This window comes from Prionailurus bengalensis, chromosome X, assembly GCF_016509475.1.
Source record: "Prionailurus bengalensis isolate Pbe53 chromosome X, Fcat_Pben_1.1_paternal_pri, whole genome shotgun sequence".
In the NCBI taxonomy this organism is placed as follows: Eukaryota; Metazoa; Chordata; class Mammalia; order Carnivora; family Felidae; genus Prionailurus; species Prionailurus bengalensis.
In genome coordinates this window covers 47,762,122-47,780,123 of record NC_057361.1, presented here as the reverse complement: position 1 = coordinate 47,780,123, position 18,002 = coordinate 47,762,122, and the positions used below count along the sequence as shown (strand labels likewise).

Here is an 18,002-nt window from a genome sequence, read left to right as displayed (position 1 = left end):
AAGGCACTTGTTATGATGAGCACTGGGTGTTATATGAAAGTGATGAAATTCTACTCCTGAAACCAATATTACAATATATGTTAACTAAAAAAAAAAGAGAGAAGAAGTGATGATAGATAGATAGACAAATAGATATAGATATAGACATAGAGATATAAAATATTACACAGCCATAAAAAGGATGAGATTATACCATTTGAGACAACATGGATGGACCTAGAGGGTATTATGCTAAGTAAAATAAATCAGACAAAGACAAATACCATATGATTCCACTCATAAGTGGACTCTAAAAAAATGAATAAACAAAAAGCAGAATCAGGCCTAGTTGCCAGAAGGAAAGAAGATGGGTGGGGCAAAATGAGTGAAAGGGAGAGGGATATACAGGGATATATATTCTATATATAGAATGAATAAGTCACAGGAATAAAAGGCATAACATAAGGAATACAGTCAATGATATTGTTATAGCGATGTAATGGGACAGAGGTTAGCTATATATACTTGTGGTAAACATAGCATAATGTATAAACTTGTCAAATTACTAAGTTGTGTACCTGAAACTAATGTAATATTGTATGTCAACTGTATTCAAATAAGAAAATGGAAAACAAAAAAAAATACTATTGAGTTTTATGAGTTGGTTTTGTGCCTGGCCTCCTCACTGAACTCTTTTTTAATTCTAATAGTATGTCTGTTGAATCAGTTGGTTTTATTTCTTCTCTTCCAATCCTTATACATCTTATTTATTTTTCTCCCATTATAGTATTGACCAAGGCTTCCAGTTCTATGTTGAACAGTAATTGGTGAGAGTATCTAGTCTTATCCTCAATCTTCAAGGAAATGTATCTTAAGTTTCTCCATTTAGTATAAAATATGTTGTAAGGCTTTGGTATGTAACCTTCACCAAGTTAAATTTGCCTTCTGGCGTGCCTGGCTGGCTTAGTCAGTAGAGCATGCAACTCTTAACCTCAGGGTCATGAGTTCAAGCCCCATGTTGGGCATAGAGCTTATTTATGAAAAAAAAAATTTTCCTTCTATTCCTAGTTTGCTAAGAGTTTCATCATAAGTGGGAATGTAACATACTTATTCTACATTAATTGAGATAATCCTATAAGTATTCTCAGTGTGGTAAATTACATCCATAGATTTTTCTGAGGTTGAACGAATTCTCTTTGCATTCTTGGAATAAACTCCATTTGATTGTGATGTACTTTTTGACATACTACTGTTGGATGCAGTTAGCTAATATTTTATTTGGGATCTGTGCATTCGTAATTGAAATGAGCCTATAATTTTCTTTTCTTTTTTTGTCCTTACCTAGTTTTAGAATCAAGGTTTGAAGATTGTCCTAGACTAATAAAATGAGCTAGGCAGCTTTCTCTCCTTTTCTATTTTCTGGAATAACTTGTATAAAAAGGGAAGTAAGTATTCCTTGTGAGTCTGGCACAATATACCTGTAAACTTATCTGGTCCTGGATTGGGGGGGGGGCGGGGGGGGGAGAAGGGATGTCCTTGCATACCATTTCAATTTCATTAATACTTAATGGTCTATTCAAGTTCTTTACTTCTTGCTATTCCATTTTTGTCATTTTATATTTTTCTAGGAATAAAGTTTTACCTAGATTTTCCAATTATTTCTATCTAGTTCCTAATAGGTTTCAGGCTTGACTACCTAGTACCTTCATGGACAGGGGAGCACTAAAGGAGCATCATGTCTGTCATTTGGGACCAGAGGGAGATTGGCTACCTTTGCACTTCCAGCAAAGCAATGGCTATGTGTAATTCTTTGTTGCTTTGGATATTTGTGATTGTATATGAATGTGCGCACTTTTATAAATGTGTGTGTTTATACATGATGTTCTAATGTGTTTCTATTTATACGAAAATAAACTAAAAGAGAACAATTTTTCAAAGGGAAATTAGCTGGATGATCCTCTGTGTAGTTATTTTTCTGTCTATATGTGTCCCTGAGCTGTAAGAGGGTAATTCCCTGGGTCTCTCAGTGTCTCTGTGTATGTCTGCCTCTCCACCAGTGTTGATTCATTCTGTGTGTTTTTCCATGTCTCAGAGTCTCTGCAACTATAAGGGTTCATGATTCTGTGTGTATCTTTATGTCTCTGCACCCATCTGTGTTTCTAAGAGTGGGGAGAATTCTGTATGCATCTCTGTGTTTCACTGTAGAAATATATGCATGGAGTGCACATGCTACGTGGCAAGTTCAGACTCTCCAAGTCTGGAAGAAACATTACAACAGGAAATGCTCTGGATTCCAGCTTCCGGATGGAATTTCACTCAGAAAAATACCCCTTCCTGGTCCTCCCAATAACTGCAACATTCTTTGTCTTTTTTCAAGAGGCTGAGTTGAAGGGGTTTATGCTAACCTTGACCTCAGAGGCCTTGTCTTTCAGGAGGACTTGGCAGAGCCATGAAATTCCACACCCTGCCACTTGCCTCCTGCCAGGCCTACTTCTTCCTCCTAAACCCTTTTATAGCTCCACATTATCTACCAGACCAATTCTGATCCAAATTGTCCAGAGAGGCCAGGGGAAGACACAGAGAGATGAGGACAAAGAAACAGAATAAGATTTTTAAAAGTAAATAGATAAATAAAGATTAGATTTTGGAAGAGATGAACAGATACAGAAATGATAACAGGAGATAAAGACAAAGAGACAGAGACAAAGAAACAGGGGCTGAAAGCTGGGAGCAAATACTCAGAAATGGGGATAAATAAATAAGGATGGGGACAGACAGATATACAGAGAGATGGAGTGGGAAGGGTGAAGAAAGAGGGACTGACAGGAATGAGGCATGAATGTAGGGAGTGAGAGAGAGACATGAGGTTAGAGAGGCAGCTATATAAAAGATGAGGACAGATGGGGTGCCTGGGTGGCTCAGTTGGTTGAGCATCTGACTTCGGCTCAGGTCATGATCTCACAGCTCGTGAGTTCGAGTCCCCCGTCGGGCTCTGTGCTGACCGCTCAGAGCCTGGAGCCTGCTTTGGATTCTGTGTCTCCTTCTCTCTCTGCCCCTAAGCCACTCGCATTCTGTCTCTGTCTCTCTCAAAAATAAATAAACATTAAAAAAATTGTTTTAAGATGAGGACAGAGAGGGACACAGAGATGATAACAGCCAGGTATATAGGAAGGGGGTGACTGGATGAGATAAACAAAGATAGAAACAGATAGTGTTAAAGATGAGGAGACAGGCTGATGATGTAGAAGCTGAAATTTTTGAGCATTTGTTATGTCTGAAGCATGGCCCTTTGAACTGTACATGTGTTAGTTCATTTAATGCTCACAGTAATGCTGTGCATGTACTGTTATCAACCCTATTTTGCAGATGAGGACACTGAGGCACAGCAAGTCAGCAGTACAACTAAGATTTGAATTCAAACAATCTAGCACCAGTGACTGTACTCTTGGCTACTCTATCAGTGACAAAGAGAGACAGAGGAACGGGGAGCTGGGGACAAGATAGCAAACAGATGAAACCCATGTAGGGACAGAGAGATGAAGACGAGAGACAGGCACATGAGGAGAGTAACCCAATAAAAGAGATGCTAAGAGACAGAAAAGGAAAAGATTAGGAGAGAATAAAATAGGGAAACAAGGGCAAAAAGACCAACAAAGAGAGATAGAAACAAAGAGTATAAATGTTGCAGGGAAAAAATGGAACAGAAAAGTGAGAATAGAGAAAGATAGGTTGGGAAGAGAGACAGATGAATGCAGCAATATAAACAGAAAGATGACGACTGGGAAACATCCAGAGAGAAGTAGGGACAGAGCAGTGGAGACAGAAAGGCAGACAGTAAAGAGGCCAAGGAGCCAAAGGAAACTGAAAGAGAAATAGAAAAGACAGACATTCTGGAACACACAGAAATTCAGAAACAGATGAGGTATGGCAATGTGGTAGTATATGTATGAGGACAGAGACTCAGACCAAGATGAATTAGATAGGAACAGGATGGAAACAAGGCAACCCCCAACATACACAATATAGAGAGAGTGGAGCAAGGAGAGGAGAGAGATGGAGCGAGACTAGGTGAGACAGGAAAAAGAAACCACCAGAGAGATGTAACCAGAAAAACAAGAGAAAGCAAAATGTAGACAGAGATGGGGGGGTGGTGTCTGAGAGGTGGTTAACAGTGATGGTGAACTTGAGGAGGGGGAGACAGTAAAAAATAAGAAAGACAAAGACAAAATAAACTCATCTTGATCCAACAACTTGCAAGTCTCTTGGATATATCAAGGCTGGCACTGGGCTGTATGGTGCTAACTAGACTATGAGCTTAAGAAGGCAAGGCCTTGGCCTTCATTATTCACTACTGTATCCTCTATCTACAATATATTCCCAATCATGTGGAGGACTACTGTTTGTTAAATATTAGGTCCTGGGAACTGTGTATGCATTGCATGGATTTTGCCATTGAATCTTTACAACTCTGATGTGGTAGGTATTATTATCATCATTCCCAGTTTACAGATGGAGAAACTGAGACTCAGAGTGATGAGTAACTTGCCCAAGGTCACACAGAGGAACTAGGATGAAGCCCCAGCCTGTACCAATGGCAAAAGTATTTCTTGAACCAAGGATTAAGGTGAATCTTTTCCTGACCATGAACTTGAGGTGCAAACAAATTCTAGTCTGTCTGGCTCCAAGGTCTACACATTTGACCATTATACCACACTGCTTCAGTGAAGCCTTACTGACACTGATGGAAGCCTGCTGAGCCAAGGTTAGCATGTCCGACTCCTTACCCTCTCGAGCTCCCTCCATCCAGTGAAAAAGGTTGGCCTGGCTAGCTCAGAGAGACTGGAAAAAAAGTCCTATGAGTGTCACTAATAAACTGTGGCAGACCCCAGCCTGAGATAATCAGAGAATGCTTCCTGGAGGAGGGGATAGTTCAAAGAGGCCAGAGGCAGATATATACAGAAGTCAGTAAAGGTTCAGGATCCCTTATTTGCACAGGTCCCTTCTAAGGCTCTGTTTAACCATCAGTGAAAAATCAAAGAGTAATGAGGATTTGTTACTTTGCAAGAAAATTGAAATGCCCTAACATCTTACAGCTTATATATGAAAGAAACTAAACAGTTTTCCCAAGCTTGACAAGTCCTAAAAATGTACATTATTGTGAAGCTGAAACTTTTCTAAAACACAAATTTCTATCAACCACGCTATTAAGAAAGCCTAATATTTTTTATTATTTCTGTAAGAAATGACCCTACCTCATGCTTCAGTGACAAAATAGAAGCCATCAGACATCAGGAATGGTTACTGGGCCCTCATCTTCTCACCACCGAATCTCTAAACCTCCCATTAACTGTGTTCAGCTCTGTCTCATTCCTACCAGTTACAATGAGGGGCCTGAATACCCTCCTCTTCTTGGAGGCTCAGTGCCCCAGATTCCAATCCCTCCTTTCTCTTTCTCTTCTGCATCTTTGTCCTCTCCCCCTCTACTGGATCATTCCCAGCAACAAACGAGCATAGTCTAGTATCTCCCATCTTTAAAGAAATCATGCTTTCAGGGCGTCGGGGGGGCTCAGTTGTTTAAGCATCCAACTCTGGATTAAGCTCAGGCCATGATCTCATGGCTCATGGGTTCAAGCCCCACATCAGGCTCTGCTTGGGTTTCTCTCTCTCCCTCTCTCTCTGCCCTTCCCCTGCTTGTGCTCTCTCTCTCTCTCTCCCTCTCTCTCTCTCTCTGTCTTTCTCTCTCTCTCTTTCAAAATAAACTGATAAACTTAAAAAAATAATTCTTTAATCCTCCTTCTACCATCATCTTATCTCTCTGGTCTCTATTCCCCTTCACAGCCAAGCTTCTCAGTGGAATTGCCTACACACCCAGGTCCACTTCAATAGGGGTGAGAAAGGTGTTCTGTTCCCTCAGATTTCATGGAGGGTCCTGTAATAATTTACACTCTCAACAGCACTCTACACAATTATTCCTGTTTGTAAAATGAATTTTATTTATTTTTCATGATATACTTTATATACTTTAGAATATACATATATGAACTGTTTGAATAAATAATAAATATCTGTATACCCATCACCTAGCTTCAAAACCAGATCATTTACAAATGACAAAACCCCCTGGGTAACACTCCCCAGTCACATCTCTTTCCCCTCCCTGAGGTAACCACTGTGCTGAATTTTCATTTTTCATTCTTTGCTTTTTTTGTGTAGTTTTATAACATATGACTGTATCCAAATACTGTGTAATTTTTCATGTTTTTCCACTTTATATAAATATATTCTCCTATAACTTTTTTTGAATCAGCATTAGGTTTTCTGAGTTTCATCATGTTGATACATGTAGCTAGAGTTCATTCATTTTTTCTTTATACTATTACATCGTATAAATATGTCTGAATTTATTCACCCATACTCTTGTTTCCATTTCTTGCTGTTAGAAACAGTCTTCAGTGGGGCACCTGGGTGGCTCAGTCGGTTGACCGTCCGACTTCGGCTCAGGTCATGATCTCCTGATCTGTGAGTTCGAACACTGCGTCGGGCCCTGTGCAGACAGCTTGGAGCCTGGAGCCTGCTTTGGATTCTGTGTCTCCCTCTCTCTCTGCCCCTCCCTTGCTCATGCTCTGTCTCTCTCACTCTCAAAAATGAATAAATGTTAAAAAAAATTTTTAAAAAGAAACAGTCTTCGGTGAATATTCTTGTAGTGTCTCCCAGTGCACATGTACAAGGATTTCTCTAGGGGAGCAATCCTCAAACTATTTTTTTCAACTCAGAACTTCCTTTATATTCTTAAAAATCACTGTAAGACCCCAAAGAGTTTTCATAAATGTGGGTTATATCAATTGATACTTGTTGCATTAGAAATTAAAACTGCAAAAGCTTAAGTATTTACTTTTAAAATAACAATAATTACATCATATTTAAATAAATATTTTATGAAAAATAAGTATTTTCCAAAACAAAGAATAATTCAGTGAGAAGAGTGGCATTGTTTTAAATTTTTGCAAATCTCTTTACTGTATTGCTTAATAGAAGGCAGCTGGATTCTCATATCTGCTTCTGTGTTCAATCTGTTTGATATCTAGAAAACTCCATTTTACATTCTTGAGAGAATGGGGGTAAAAGAAGCAAATAACACCTTACTAGTATTATTGTTTTGGCTCCCTGCCCCCCGCTTCTGCCCCCAGTTTAATCCAGACCACACTGTGAGAACCACTGCTCTAGGATATGTACCTTAAAAGGCTGGATCATAGAGTATGTGCATCATTCAGCTTTACTAGAAAATGTCCAACTTTTTCTAGAGTAGTTGTAGCAATTTACACTCCTACCAATGGTGTATCCATTCCCTCTTCATTCATTCTGGTGTTCACCCCTACCACTGCACCAAAACTACTATCAAGGTCACTACCAGTATCCATGTTGCCATATCCAATGGGCTCTTTTCAATCCTTATCTCAGTTGACTTCTCAGTACTCTTTTTAAAAATCTCCAACACAACCCTAGTTATGTCCCTATCTCTTTTACCTCTTTCTCAGTATCTTTGCCACCTCCTGCTCCTTCACCCAATTTCTATCATTGGAGTTCCTTGGAGCTCAGTCAAGGATCCTCTTTCTTTCTCTTTGCTCTGTTTCAGACTGACCTCTTCTTTCATGACTTTTAATGCCATCTCTATACTCACAACCCTCATTTATATCTGAAACCCAGACCTCTTCCCTGGGATGTATATACCATTACCTCCTTTAACTTCTCCACTTGATTATCTTAAGGAAGTATAGAATTGAACCCTTGATCTTCCCTCTGAAAACCTGTTTTTTCTGTCTTCTTCATCACAGTGAATGACCTAGCCCATGTCAGATCCCTAGAATGCATTTTTGATGCCTCCCTCTCTCTCCCACCCCAAGCCACCACACCAACCCCTTTCAGTTCTAAATATCTCTCAAATCTGTCTACATCTCTCCATCTCCACAGCCACCACTTTAGTCTACTTACCATTATCTCTGACTGCAGTACACTTCTAATCTTGCCCACTTCCAATCCAATCCACAGAAGCCAAAGCACTTTTTTTTTTAATTATACCATGTCAATCCCAAATTAAAAACCTTTCAATGTAGTGTATTTCAGCATTTGGGAGATGTGAATTATCTACAAAAGAGATACTATTTTATCATGATCCATTTAATATGACACAAACTGAAACAAAATTTCATGAAACAAACTTACCCTCCTACACAATTCTATCATACATTGATATTTTCTATTCTTTTCTCAAATTGATTTCAGTACCTTCTGCAATTTGACATACATTTAAAAGTACTGCTTCAATACCTTTCCACTGCTCATAGAAATAAGATCCTTTCTCCTTCCCATGTCCTATAAAGCCCTACATAATTTGGCTCCTGCCTACTTCTTTGAGTACATATCCCACTCCTCTTACTCTCAGCTCACTATGCTCCAGCCACACTGGCCTTCCTGCAGTTCCTAAGTATACCATTTCCCCTTCTACCTAGGGCCTTCCCACTTGCTCTGTCCTCTGTATGAAACACTTTTGCCTCCACTCATCATCTGCTAACTCCCACCCCTTCACATCTCAGCTTAAATATCAGGTCTTGCCTGACCCCCTCAGACTAAATTGTCCCCACCCATTTTTCTCCTTCCTATCACCCTGTTCTATTTCTTTATATAAGCTTATCACAATTTGTAATTATGTGTGTGTTTATGTGTTATAATTATGTGTTTGTTTACCTCCTGTCCTTTCCAGCACCAGACCATAAACTCATGGCCTTGTTCATGTTTGTCTCATTCACTACTGCATAGCTAGTGCCTCACAAGGTGCCTGGCCCATGGTGTATGCTCCAAAAGATATTCATCAAATAAGCAGCGATCTGAAGAACAAATGAAGTGGAATTGGGGAAATGTGGAGAGTTTCACACAGAGGCAACAGCATATGCAAAGACTCAGAGGCTAGAGACACTAAGGAATGGTCTAAGCCTTTTAAACTTAGACCCAAGAATGAAGTCTGAGAGGCTGGCAGTGGCCAAACAAATCATCAAGGGCCCAGCTTAATCTTCCCTGTTGAAGAAGGTAGGTTTCCTTTTGAGCCAGTGGGGACTCATCAAAGGGTTCTAAGCATGAGAGTGATATGAGTTGATTTGCTTTTTCAAGAGATCATACTGCCTACAGTGTAGAGAAGGGATTCCAGGGAACAAAACTGAAACAGGGAGACTGTGAGAGTATTTCAGGTTAGATGTGGTGCTGGCTGACACTAGGGTCGTATCAGGAGAAGTGAAGAGACTACATAAATAAATTTGGGAGATATTCGGGAGGTAAAAATGACAAGATCTGGTGATTGCATGGGGGTGGAGGAGAGAGAAGAGTCAGGGGTGTAACTCAGTCTTCTGCTTTGACTGGGGTCATTCACAAAAGTGATGTACAAAGAAGGACAAACAGGTTGGGAGGAGGATGACTTGAGGTGATGAAAAGGTTTTAGGTATTTCTGGAGTAGTCAGGTAGAGCTGTCTAATAACCAGTTGAATGCATGGGTCAGGAGAACTCTCTGGACCTCAAGAGGTGTCACTTTGGGAGTCATCAGCAAAGAGATGATAATTGAAGCCATGGGAGTGAATGTAATAATTGAAGAAAATAACACAGATAGAGAAGACGAGAGCTCAGGCCAAATCCCTAAGGAACACCAACATTTAAGGGTTGGACAAAGAGGAGCCTGGAAAGTAAAGGAATTTAACCAAGGCAGCAGGAGAAAAATGAGAGTGTGGTATCATGGAAGTGGCTTAAGGAGGAGGGAGTGGTCACAAGTGCCAAATACTAAGAAGAAGTCAAGTAGGATAGCCTTTGAAAAAATTCTATTAGATTTTGTGACATAGGCAGACTTTGATGAGAGCAGTATTAGGCAAGTAGTGGAGGCAGATTGGAGTGGGTTGAAAGATAAGTGGGAAGTGGGAAAACTGAGACAGTTAAGTGTAGGCAACTCTTCTGAGGAGTTTATAGAGAGGAGAAGAGAGGGTGATGGTTGGAGAGGGAGACCTTTCAGTAATTGTTTACTGGTTTTCAGATGGAAGAGACCTGAGTATGGTTAGATGATGAAGGGAAGGAGCACGGACTCTGTAGGTTTGGTAGCAAGAAGTCAAGAACTTCCTTTCAGTGACCTCTGTTTATTCTGTAAAGTAGGAGGTGGAGGTCATCTGCTAAGGCTTAAGAGCAGATAGAGAAGTTGGTGGTTTGAGGAGAAGAGAGGTTTGAAAGGGCTGCTGTGGAGGTGGGAGAGAGAGCAGCCTCGGAACACAGTAGGGTTGTGGGTCAGTACTGAGGGCGTGGTAGAAGCTGAAGACCATGAGTTTATAGTGGCACAAATCTGTGAGCCTGAATACTTTTCTCCAGCAGTGTTTAGCGGCCTTTGCACAGGCATGGAAAAGGCGGACAGTTGGGCTGATCCAAGGTTGGGATGTTGCCAAGCGGATGCAATAATCCTGAGAACTGAAGCTATCGGCGGGAGAGTGGCGAAGTAAAGGACCATAAGGTCTAGTTTGAGCGGAGAGAAGTGTATCAAAGACAAGTCCTCTATGAGCCAAGCACTAGGGAGACTCTGGAACCTGTGGAAAGGTTTCTGGAAAAGAGATTGAAGGATGAGCAGAGAGAAGATGACCTGAGAGAGGGACAGAAAGGCAGATTTGGGGCTTGAGCTCAGAGACTTGCCTATGTGGGACTGAAGGTTGGGGTATAGGGAATGAAGGCTGAGGGAAATTTTTAAGGGGGAGAAGGAGGGCCTTTGAGGGCGGTCACCGAGAGAAGTGAGGCGGGTTGGAGTGAGGGGGCGTGCCCAAGAGCAAATCCCGGGCGAGGGGGCGGGGCCCGGGTAACTGGGTCCCAGCGCCGCTGTGGCTGCGGCTGCCTCAGCCACGGCTCCCGCCTCCCCACCCCCCTTCTCCGGCTCCTTCCTGCCGGCCGCCGCGGAGACCTAGGCCGAAGCTGTTACCCTGCCCCCGCGGCTGAAGCTTCGTCCGGAGGGATTGGCTGAGGGCGAGCCCCGCAGCCTAAGCGCGCGACGCACACGCGCGCCCCCCGCCACCGCCGTCCTCTCCTCCCTCCCTCCCCTGTCCTGCCCTCCCTTCCCTTCCCCTCCGCCCCCCAGCCTCCGCTGCGGCGGGAGGAAGAACCCTTTCCGACCAGTCAGAAGAGCCCAGATCGATTCCCATTCGGGGAGAAAGAGACCCCGCACTCTAAACAGACCGACCGCTCGCCCCGGGGCCACGGAAGTGGCTCGCCTCTTACAAGAGAGCCCGCGCCGAGCGCAGCCCACCGACCCTCACCCAGCTGCAGCCGCATAGACAAGCGCTCCTCAGCGGGCCCCCGGCCTCGCCGAGCCCAATCCCAGCGCGGGGCCCGGGCCGGAGATGCCTGGCACGGCAGCAGCGGTGGCTGCTGCTGCTGCTGGTACTGCCACTGCTGCCAAGGCTGCTGGCCCGGGCCGGGGCCGGGGGCTTAAGTCTCCGCAGTGGGGCTGAGCCCGCAGCCCCGCCCCCCGAGCCTGAGGCCGCCGCTTCGCCGGGCGCCCGGCCTCCTCCGCCTGCGCCTCCGCCCCAGGAGCTGGAGCCAAGCGGGGAGCCCGGGCCCCGCGCCCAGGCCCGGACCATGCATGGCCACCGAGCCCCGGGGGGTGCCGGGCCTTCGGAGCCCGAACATCCAACCACGAACCTCCCCGGCGCCGCTCCTCTGGTCACTGCCGACACGGACCCTGGAGCCTCTGAGCCCGGACTGCCGGTGCTTAGGGGCGCAGGCTCGGCTCTCGGCGGCCCCCTGGATCCCCAGTTTGCCGGACCATCGGACGCCAGCCTGGGCGCTGTTCCAGGCCCCCGGGTCTTACCCTGCGGCCCCAGTCCACAGCACCACAGGGCCCTACGCTTCTCCTACCACCTAGAGGGTTCACAGCCCCGGCCTGGTGAGTGATCGAGAGAGCATGGGAGCCCGGGCCACGGGCCTGGTACTGGAAGTGGGTTCTTGTTCTCGGGCCCTCTAAGCCCCACCTCGGGGCCGACCCGCTCACCCTGGCCCTTGAGTCTTCTCAACCCCCACCCCCTTCCCTCGCTCCTCTTCCGTCCAGTCCTTTCAACCTCTGCCCGAGGTCTTCTCTCTCTGTCCCCTTGCCCCCTCAACCCTTCCCACCCCCTTATCTTCTATCCGCTGAGACTAATGGGAGAGGGAGCACTCCCAAGAAAAACGGGCAGGATTGCAAGGGAGTAAGAGGAATTTGGTTGGGGGAACAGTGTTTGTTTGGGGGAATAGGAGAGGAGTCTCCCATTTGCCAAGCGCTTACATTGTGCCAAGCACTGGGCTGCGTGCTTTACATGGATTCTCATTTCATCTTCAGGAGACTCCTGTGAAGTAAGTATCATTTTGTAGGGTAGGAAACTGAAGCCCAGAGAAGTTGAGTAACTTGCCCAAGGTCCCACAGCTAGTATGGAGCCAGGATTCAAAACCAGATATATTTGAGTACAAAGTCTGTGGTCTTTCTCTTTCCCCAAACTGAGGTTGGAGACCATGAAAGTAAATGCCAAGCCTTCTGCTTATGTGATTTTCTCCTGTACTGTTCAGCTCAGCAGCTCTGGAGTATGAGTGGAAATAAAAAGAGGGATGGTGGATTGATCCAAGGTTGGGGTTTTGCCAAGGTGTGTGTGGTGGGAGGACAAGGGAAGGAGGGAGTAGAAGGTGCTGATGAGAGAGAGAGGTGAAAAAGGTGGGCTTTGGGGGTCAACCTGGAGGGGAGGGCTGGAAGGGCTGCTAGGTAAGGAGACAGCAGAAGGGGTGGGAGCAGAAGCCGGTTGTAGCAGAGCTGTAGAGCTGCGGGGCTTCAAGGATGGTTGTGAAGAGAAACCAGGATGCTTGAACTTGGATTTGCAGAGGTGGAGCAGCTCTAGGTGAGGCTGGGGCCATAGGCTGTTGCCTGGAGAGGCCTCTGAACTGCACAGACCTGAGTGTCCAAGGAGTCCAGCATGGCTTCCCCCATCTGGGGACATCCCCATGTGGACCTGAGCCCAGGAGCCACAGAGAAAAAGCAGTGTTATTTCTAGTCTGCCTTCCACTGGGCAACACTGACAGAGCTGCTGAGCCTCTGGGACCCCCCAGGGCTCATATCCCAGGCTCCATAGGTCTCTGGGACTATGGCCCAGCACAATTAGCAGTAGTGAAGCATAAAGCACTGGAAAGACGTGCCCCTTACTGTGTTGTGACCTTGGGCTAGTTATGGAACCTGTGAGAGTTTCCAGGGGCTTCCTCTTCGTGGGCTGGAGATATCCAACTGATAAGAGGCCTTTAACACCCTGTCCTGCATGTTGCTCCTGCTGGCTTTCCAAACACCCCTTGACAGATGCTGTATGGAGCAGGCTACTCACCCACTTTACTGTAGCACCTCCTTTCAGATCTCGAAACATGCCAGAAGGACTCCCACCTCAGGGTCTTTGCATCTTCTTTTCCCTCTGCCTGGCAGCTCTTCCCCCTGCTCTCCATCTGGCTTGTTCCTCATCTTTCAGGTCTCAGCTCAGATGTCACCTCCTCCAAGAGACCTTCCCTGACCACTTTGTGTGTGTGTGTGGGGGGGGAACACTTGTGAGTCTCCATCACAGTTGCCTGTGTGCTTCCATCCTTGCACTTAGTACAGTCTGAAATTATCTTATTGTGTCTACTTGTTTATTGCCCATCTTCCTCCACTAGAATGTGAGTTCTGTGAGGGCAAGGGGATTGTATCTGTTTTGTTCACTGTTGTATCCCCAGTGACTAGTGCAGTGCCTAACACACAGTAGGTGCTTAATAAATCCTTGTTGAACAAATGCCTGAACAGACATGAAGGGAGCGCATAATAAGCCCTCAGTAACTATAGGCTTAGAGAAGGACAACTGAATTCCTGCCCTCTAGATGCTCTTGGTCTGGGAGTCAGTAGCTGGGCAGTGTCTAGACCCTTGGTCAATAACCTCTGATTGATACATGGTGGTGATTCTGAGTTGCCTTCCCACTCCACCAATCCTTACTAATTACCAATCACAATACCCATCCTGAACTATTCCCCTCCTGCCCAAAAGAGCAAAAAAGTTTCCAGGATCCTTTTTCCCAGTGAAGTCCCTGCCTGTGTAGGTGTCTTTTTTTTATATACTACATGATAAAAAGTGTCAGGGCAAGACCTGACTTCCCATCCAACCATTCCTAGCTGACTCACTGTGTGACACTGAGTGAGTTCCCTTATCTGAGCCTCAATTTCCTCATCTAGAGAATGCCATGAGGAGTCTATGAGATACTGGTGAGAAGCTTGCAGAATAAAATAAAATTTAAAAAAAGAGAGAAAAACCTTCTGAAGAGGAGGCGGAGATATTACTCAGGCCCTGGCAAAGCAGGCGCTGGGCCATGTGATTCACAGCAGCATGGGGTGTGAGAGGCCTGCCTCCCCCACTGCCCAGCCTGCCCAGGGGTAGGCACAAGTGACTTGCTTCTCTCTCTACAGGACTCGCCTATAATTGGCCCAAGAAGCGCAGGGTTGGTGGTTGCAGTGTGTGTGTGTGTGTGTGTGTGTGTGTGTGTGTGTGTGTGTGAGAGAGAGAGAGAGAGAGAGAGAGAGAGAAAAAGAGAAAGAGAGAGAAAGAGAGAGTCCTCTCAATTAAAGGGTTGAAACATTTTAGTCCACATGTTAAGATTTCTGTGTGCCTGCCGACTTCCTCCCTCAGACTGCTGAGGCCTTTATTGAATCACTATCCTTAGGGGCCAGTGGACAATAGGGGGAGGGTAGTGCTTTTTAAAATAATACAACTGACTCTTGAACAATGTGGGGGTTAGGGGCACCAAGCCCCATACCCCTACTTGCACAGCCAAACATCTATGTATAACTTTTGACTCCCCAAAAACATAACTATTAATAGCCTACTTTTGACCAGAATCCTTACCAATAACATAAACAGTCAATTCCCACATCTTTTTGTATATGTATTATATACTGTATGCTTAAAGTAAGCTAGAGGAAAGAAAAAGTTATTAAGAAAATCATAAAGAAGAAGAAATACATTTATGGGACTGTATTGTATTTATAAAAAAAAATCCATGTGTAAGTGAACCTGTGCAGTTCATACCGTGCTGTTCAAGAGTCAACTATAGTCACGTCTTATCCATGTGAAAAACCTTCAATTACTTCAAAGTGCTTTCTCTTTTAGTTACCCTGATTATTGGTAGGGAAAGGGGCGATCGTTTTTATACCCATTTTCCAGGTTGATAAAACCTAAGGCCTAATTGGGTTACTGAGATAACCCAGTGAGATACCAGAGAGGGTTTTGAGAGAGTTTCCAGCTGTAGGTGTGCTCATAGAGATTTGGGGGAAACCCTACCCTATTCTAGATTTGAAGCCTGGAATATCCTTCCAGATGCTATGTGGGGAGTAGCTTGGGGCCTGTGTCTCAGTCAAAACAGTTGCACCTGATATAAGAGTCTTTTCATGGGTAGTAAAGAACTAAGCCAATTGAGAGGAGCAGAAAGAAGGCTGGCTTCTTCTAATTTGGAGCCTAGGGCATCATCAGAGACTCCAAGAGTTAGAATTGGAGCTGGAAAGGGCCCTAGACACCATCTGGTTCTGGGTTTCCCAAACTGGGTGAAAATCAGAATCCCTTATTGACTTTGAAAAAATACCTGATTCCCAGACTCCACCTCAGAGCCCCAGAATCTTGGGGTTGCAATCCAGGAATCTATTTAAAATTCCCCAGGTGATTCTGATGCACAGTCTAGAGTGGGAACTGATTTTTAGTAGAGGTAGTAGAGGCTCAGAGAGGCAGTTTACTCATGGTCCTACAGTGAGTCAGCCTGATTAAGGCCTGGAGAATGCATTGGCCTCCCCTCTAAGGCCCTCTCCTCAGGACCCTATGTGGGCCTACCTCCCTCTCTCCCAACCCCAAAGGAAGGCATGGGATCTAAGCTAAAGGGAGTCAGCCCCTCACTCACATACACACAAATACCGGCTGCCTCAGTTTACCATCTATGCTTAGCTCTCATGAATGGCTGCCATCTGGCACTTCAAGCTGGAAAGCAGTTGCAGTTTTGGGACTCTAGGCAGAGGAAACAGGCATCAGAAGTACCCATCACAGGGCCTGGCCCAAAGGAAGAGCTCTAGGGAGTGTCAGCAAGGTTTGTAGAGCTAAGAGGAACATGAAGGGCAGTTAAGGTAAGAATTTCAGTAGGAGCAAAGGCACTGAGACATGGGGCATCCTGGGAACTGGGACTGGTGTTGAGAGGAGTAAGGGATATGCCTGGGAAAGGGACTTTATCCTAGGTCAAAGGGGAACCATTGAAGGGTTTATTAAGCAGAGGAATGATGTGCTCAGATGTAGGTGTTTGAGAGATCCCCATAGCTACTTGTGGAGAGTGGATGGTAGGGGCACAAGAATGGGAGCAGAGATGATAGGCAGTCATCCCAGTGACAGCCAATTATAGTTTGGTTTAGAGTGGTGGCAGGTAAAGACAATAAGATCAGAGAGATATTTAGGTGCTAACATGAACAGGCCTTGGTGGTGGCTTGGATGTAGAGGCCAAGGAAGAAAGAAAAGTCCAGGATGAGTTTGTGTGTTCTTGTCTGAAACCAACTACAGTGGCCCAATGGGTGGTGGGGAGGCCATCTACATGCAAGAGAAGGAGCAGGTTTGACGGAAGATACTGAGTTTGAAAGGCTTTGGGGGACATCCAGGTGGAAGTGGCCAGCAGACATTTGGATGGAGGGTTGGAAAGCTCAGAAGAGAGAGGTCTTGGCAATATATGTTTGGGAATTCCCACCACCAATGCATACCATGGATCACAAAGCAGCTCATGGGGAAAAGTGTGTGGGGTTCTGGGGCCAGTCCCATCCCTGAAGACATAGATAGTGATCCACTATCTATGATCCACACCCAGTTGGATCATTCATTACCTGACCAAATGTTGCCTTAGAAATGCCTTGGGGAGGGGGAGCAGTTTTTAAAGCACATTTGCTAAAGCTGAGGCCCATTTCACATATACCCAGGGTATTTGCTGTTGCAAAGAACTCAGGGAATACTCCTTAAAAGCAAATGAAACATTCGTAAATTCTTGTGGCTCCCTCCATGTTCTCCATTTTGAAGGCATCCTGTGAGGCCATAGAAGGAGGTCGCTTATGGAAACAAGAGGGGGCTCACGACAGGAGGGGTGGTGGGCTCTGCTGGGGATTTTTGAAGAGCAGCAGTTTAGGATTCCAGGGGAATGTCTGGGAAAAGACCCAGATTTGGTTCAGTCAGCTGAGGCCTTCCAAACAAACACAACAAAATATAAAGACTCTGGATAGCTGGGAAAAGGACTTCCCTGACAGGACTAAAAGAATTGCAGTTCCCAGGTTGCAGATGGTTGGCATGCCCTTCCTTGGCCCTTTCAGGTGCCTCTGTCCCTGTGGGAGGGCCCGGCTGGAGCTACCTGCTTCCTCAAGGGAGAGTGGCAGCTGTGTCCCAGACAGATTCCAACCAGGACTTTCTGGGGGCCAGTTAGCTAAATGCCTTAGGCAGATGTGGAGCTGGCCAGATCCTGGCTGGGTGGGGCTAGGACCTGTCTGGAATGAGGGCAGGAAGCACTGTCTGCCATTGGCCAGCCATGCAGAGTTATGTTTCCCCCTCTGGAGAATGCAGATATGTTGGAGCAGTGAGTCCAACCTCTCTGGGCTCTAATACCCAGTTCCTTGGGCCTGGAAGGCATCACATCTCCAAAAGGTGCCTCAAAACACACACACACAGCTGGAGACAAGGATGCAGGGCAGTAGCTGAAGGAGTCTCAGCTCTCCTGGCTCTGCCATTAGTTCACTGTGCCCGTAGCCTTCCTTACCCCTCCCAGGGCCTTAGTTTCCCCATTTATAACACTGGGACCTGGTCATCACATTTGTCTGGCAAATAATATGGCATCAATAAATACGTGGTAATAAATACTTGGCAGATAAGGTAAAGTAAAAGGGGAGGAAGAAGGGCATTTCTTTATTCAACAAATGTCTATTGAGG

At 45.4% G+C, this 18,002-nt stretch overlaps 1 protein-coding gene across 2 annotated transcripts in view; it reads left to right on the top strand.

Moving 5' to 3' along the window:
* The first annotated feature begins 10,879 nt into the window (after positions 1-10,879).
* FGD1 (FYVE, RhoGEF and PH domain containing 1) overlaps positions 10,880-18,002 on the top strand; it is a 42,202-nt gene continuing 35,079 nt past the window's right edge. For both annotated transcript variants that reach the window (XM_043571167.1, XM_043571166.1), the window contains exon 1: positions 10,880-11,929. In XM_043571167.1, the coding sequence (XP_043427102.1) occupies positions 11,623-11,929 (307 nt within the window). In that variant the 5' untranslated portion in view covers positions 10,880-11,622. The remainder of the gene's footprint in view (positions 11,930-18,002) is intronic.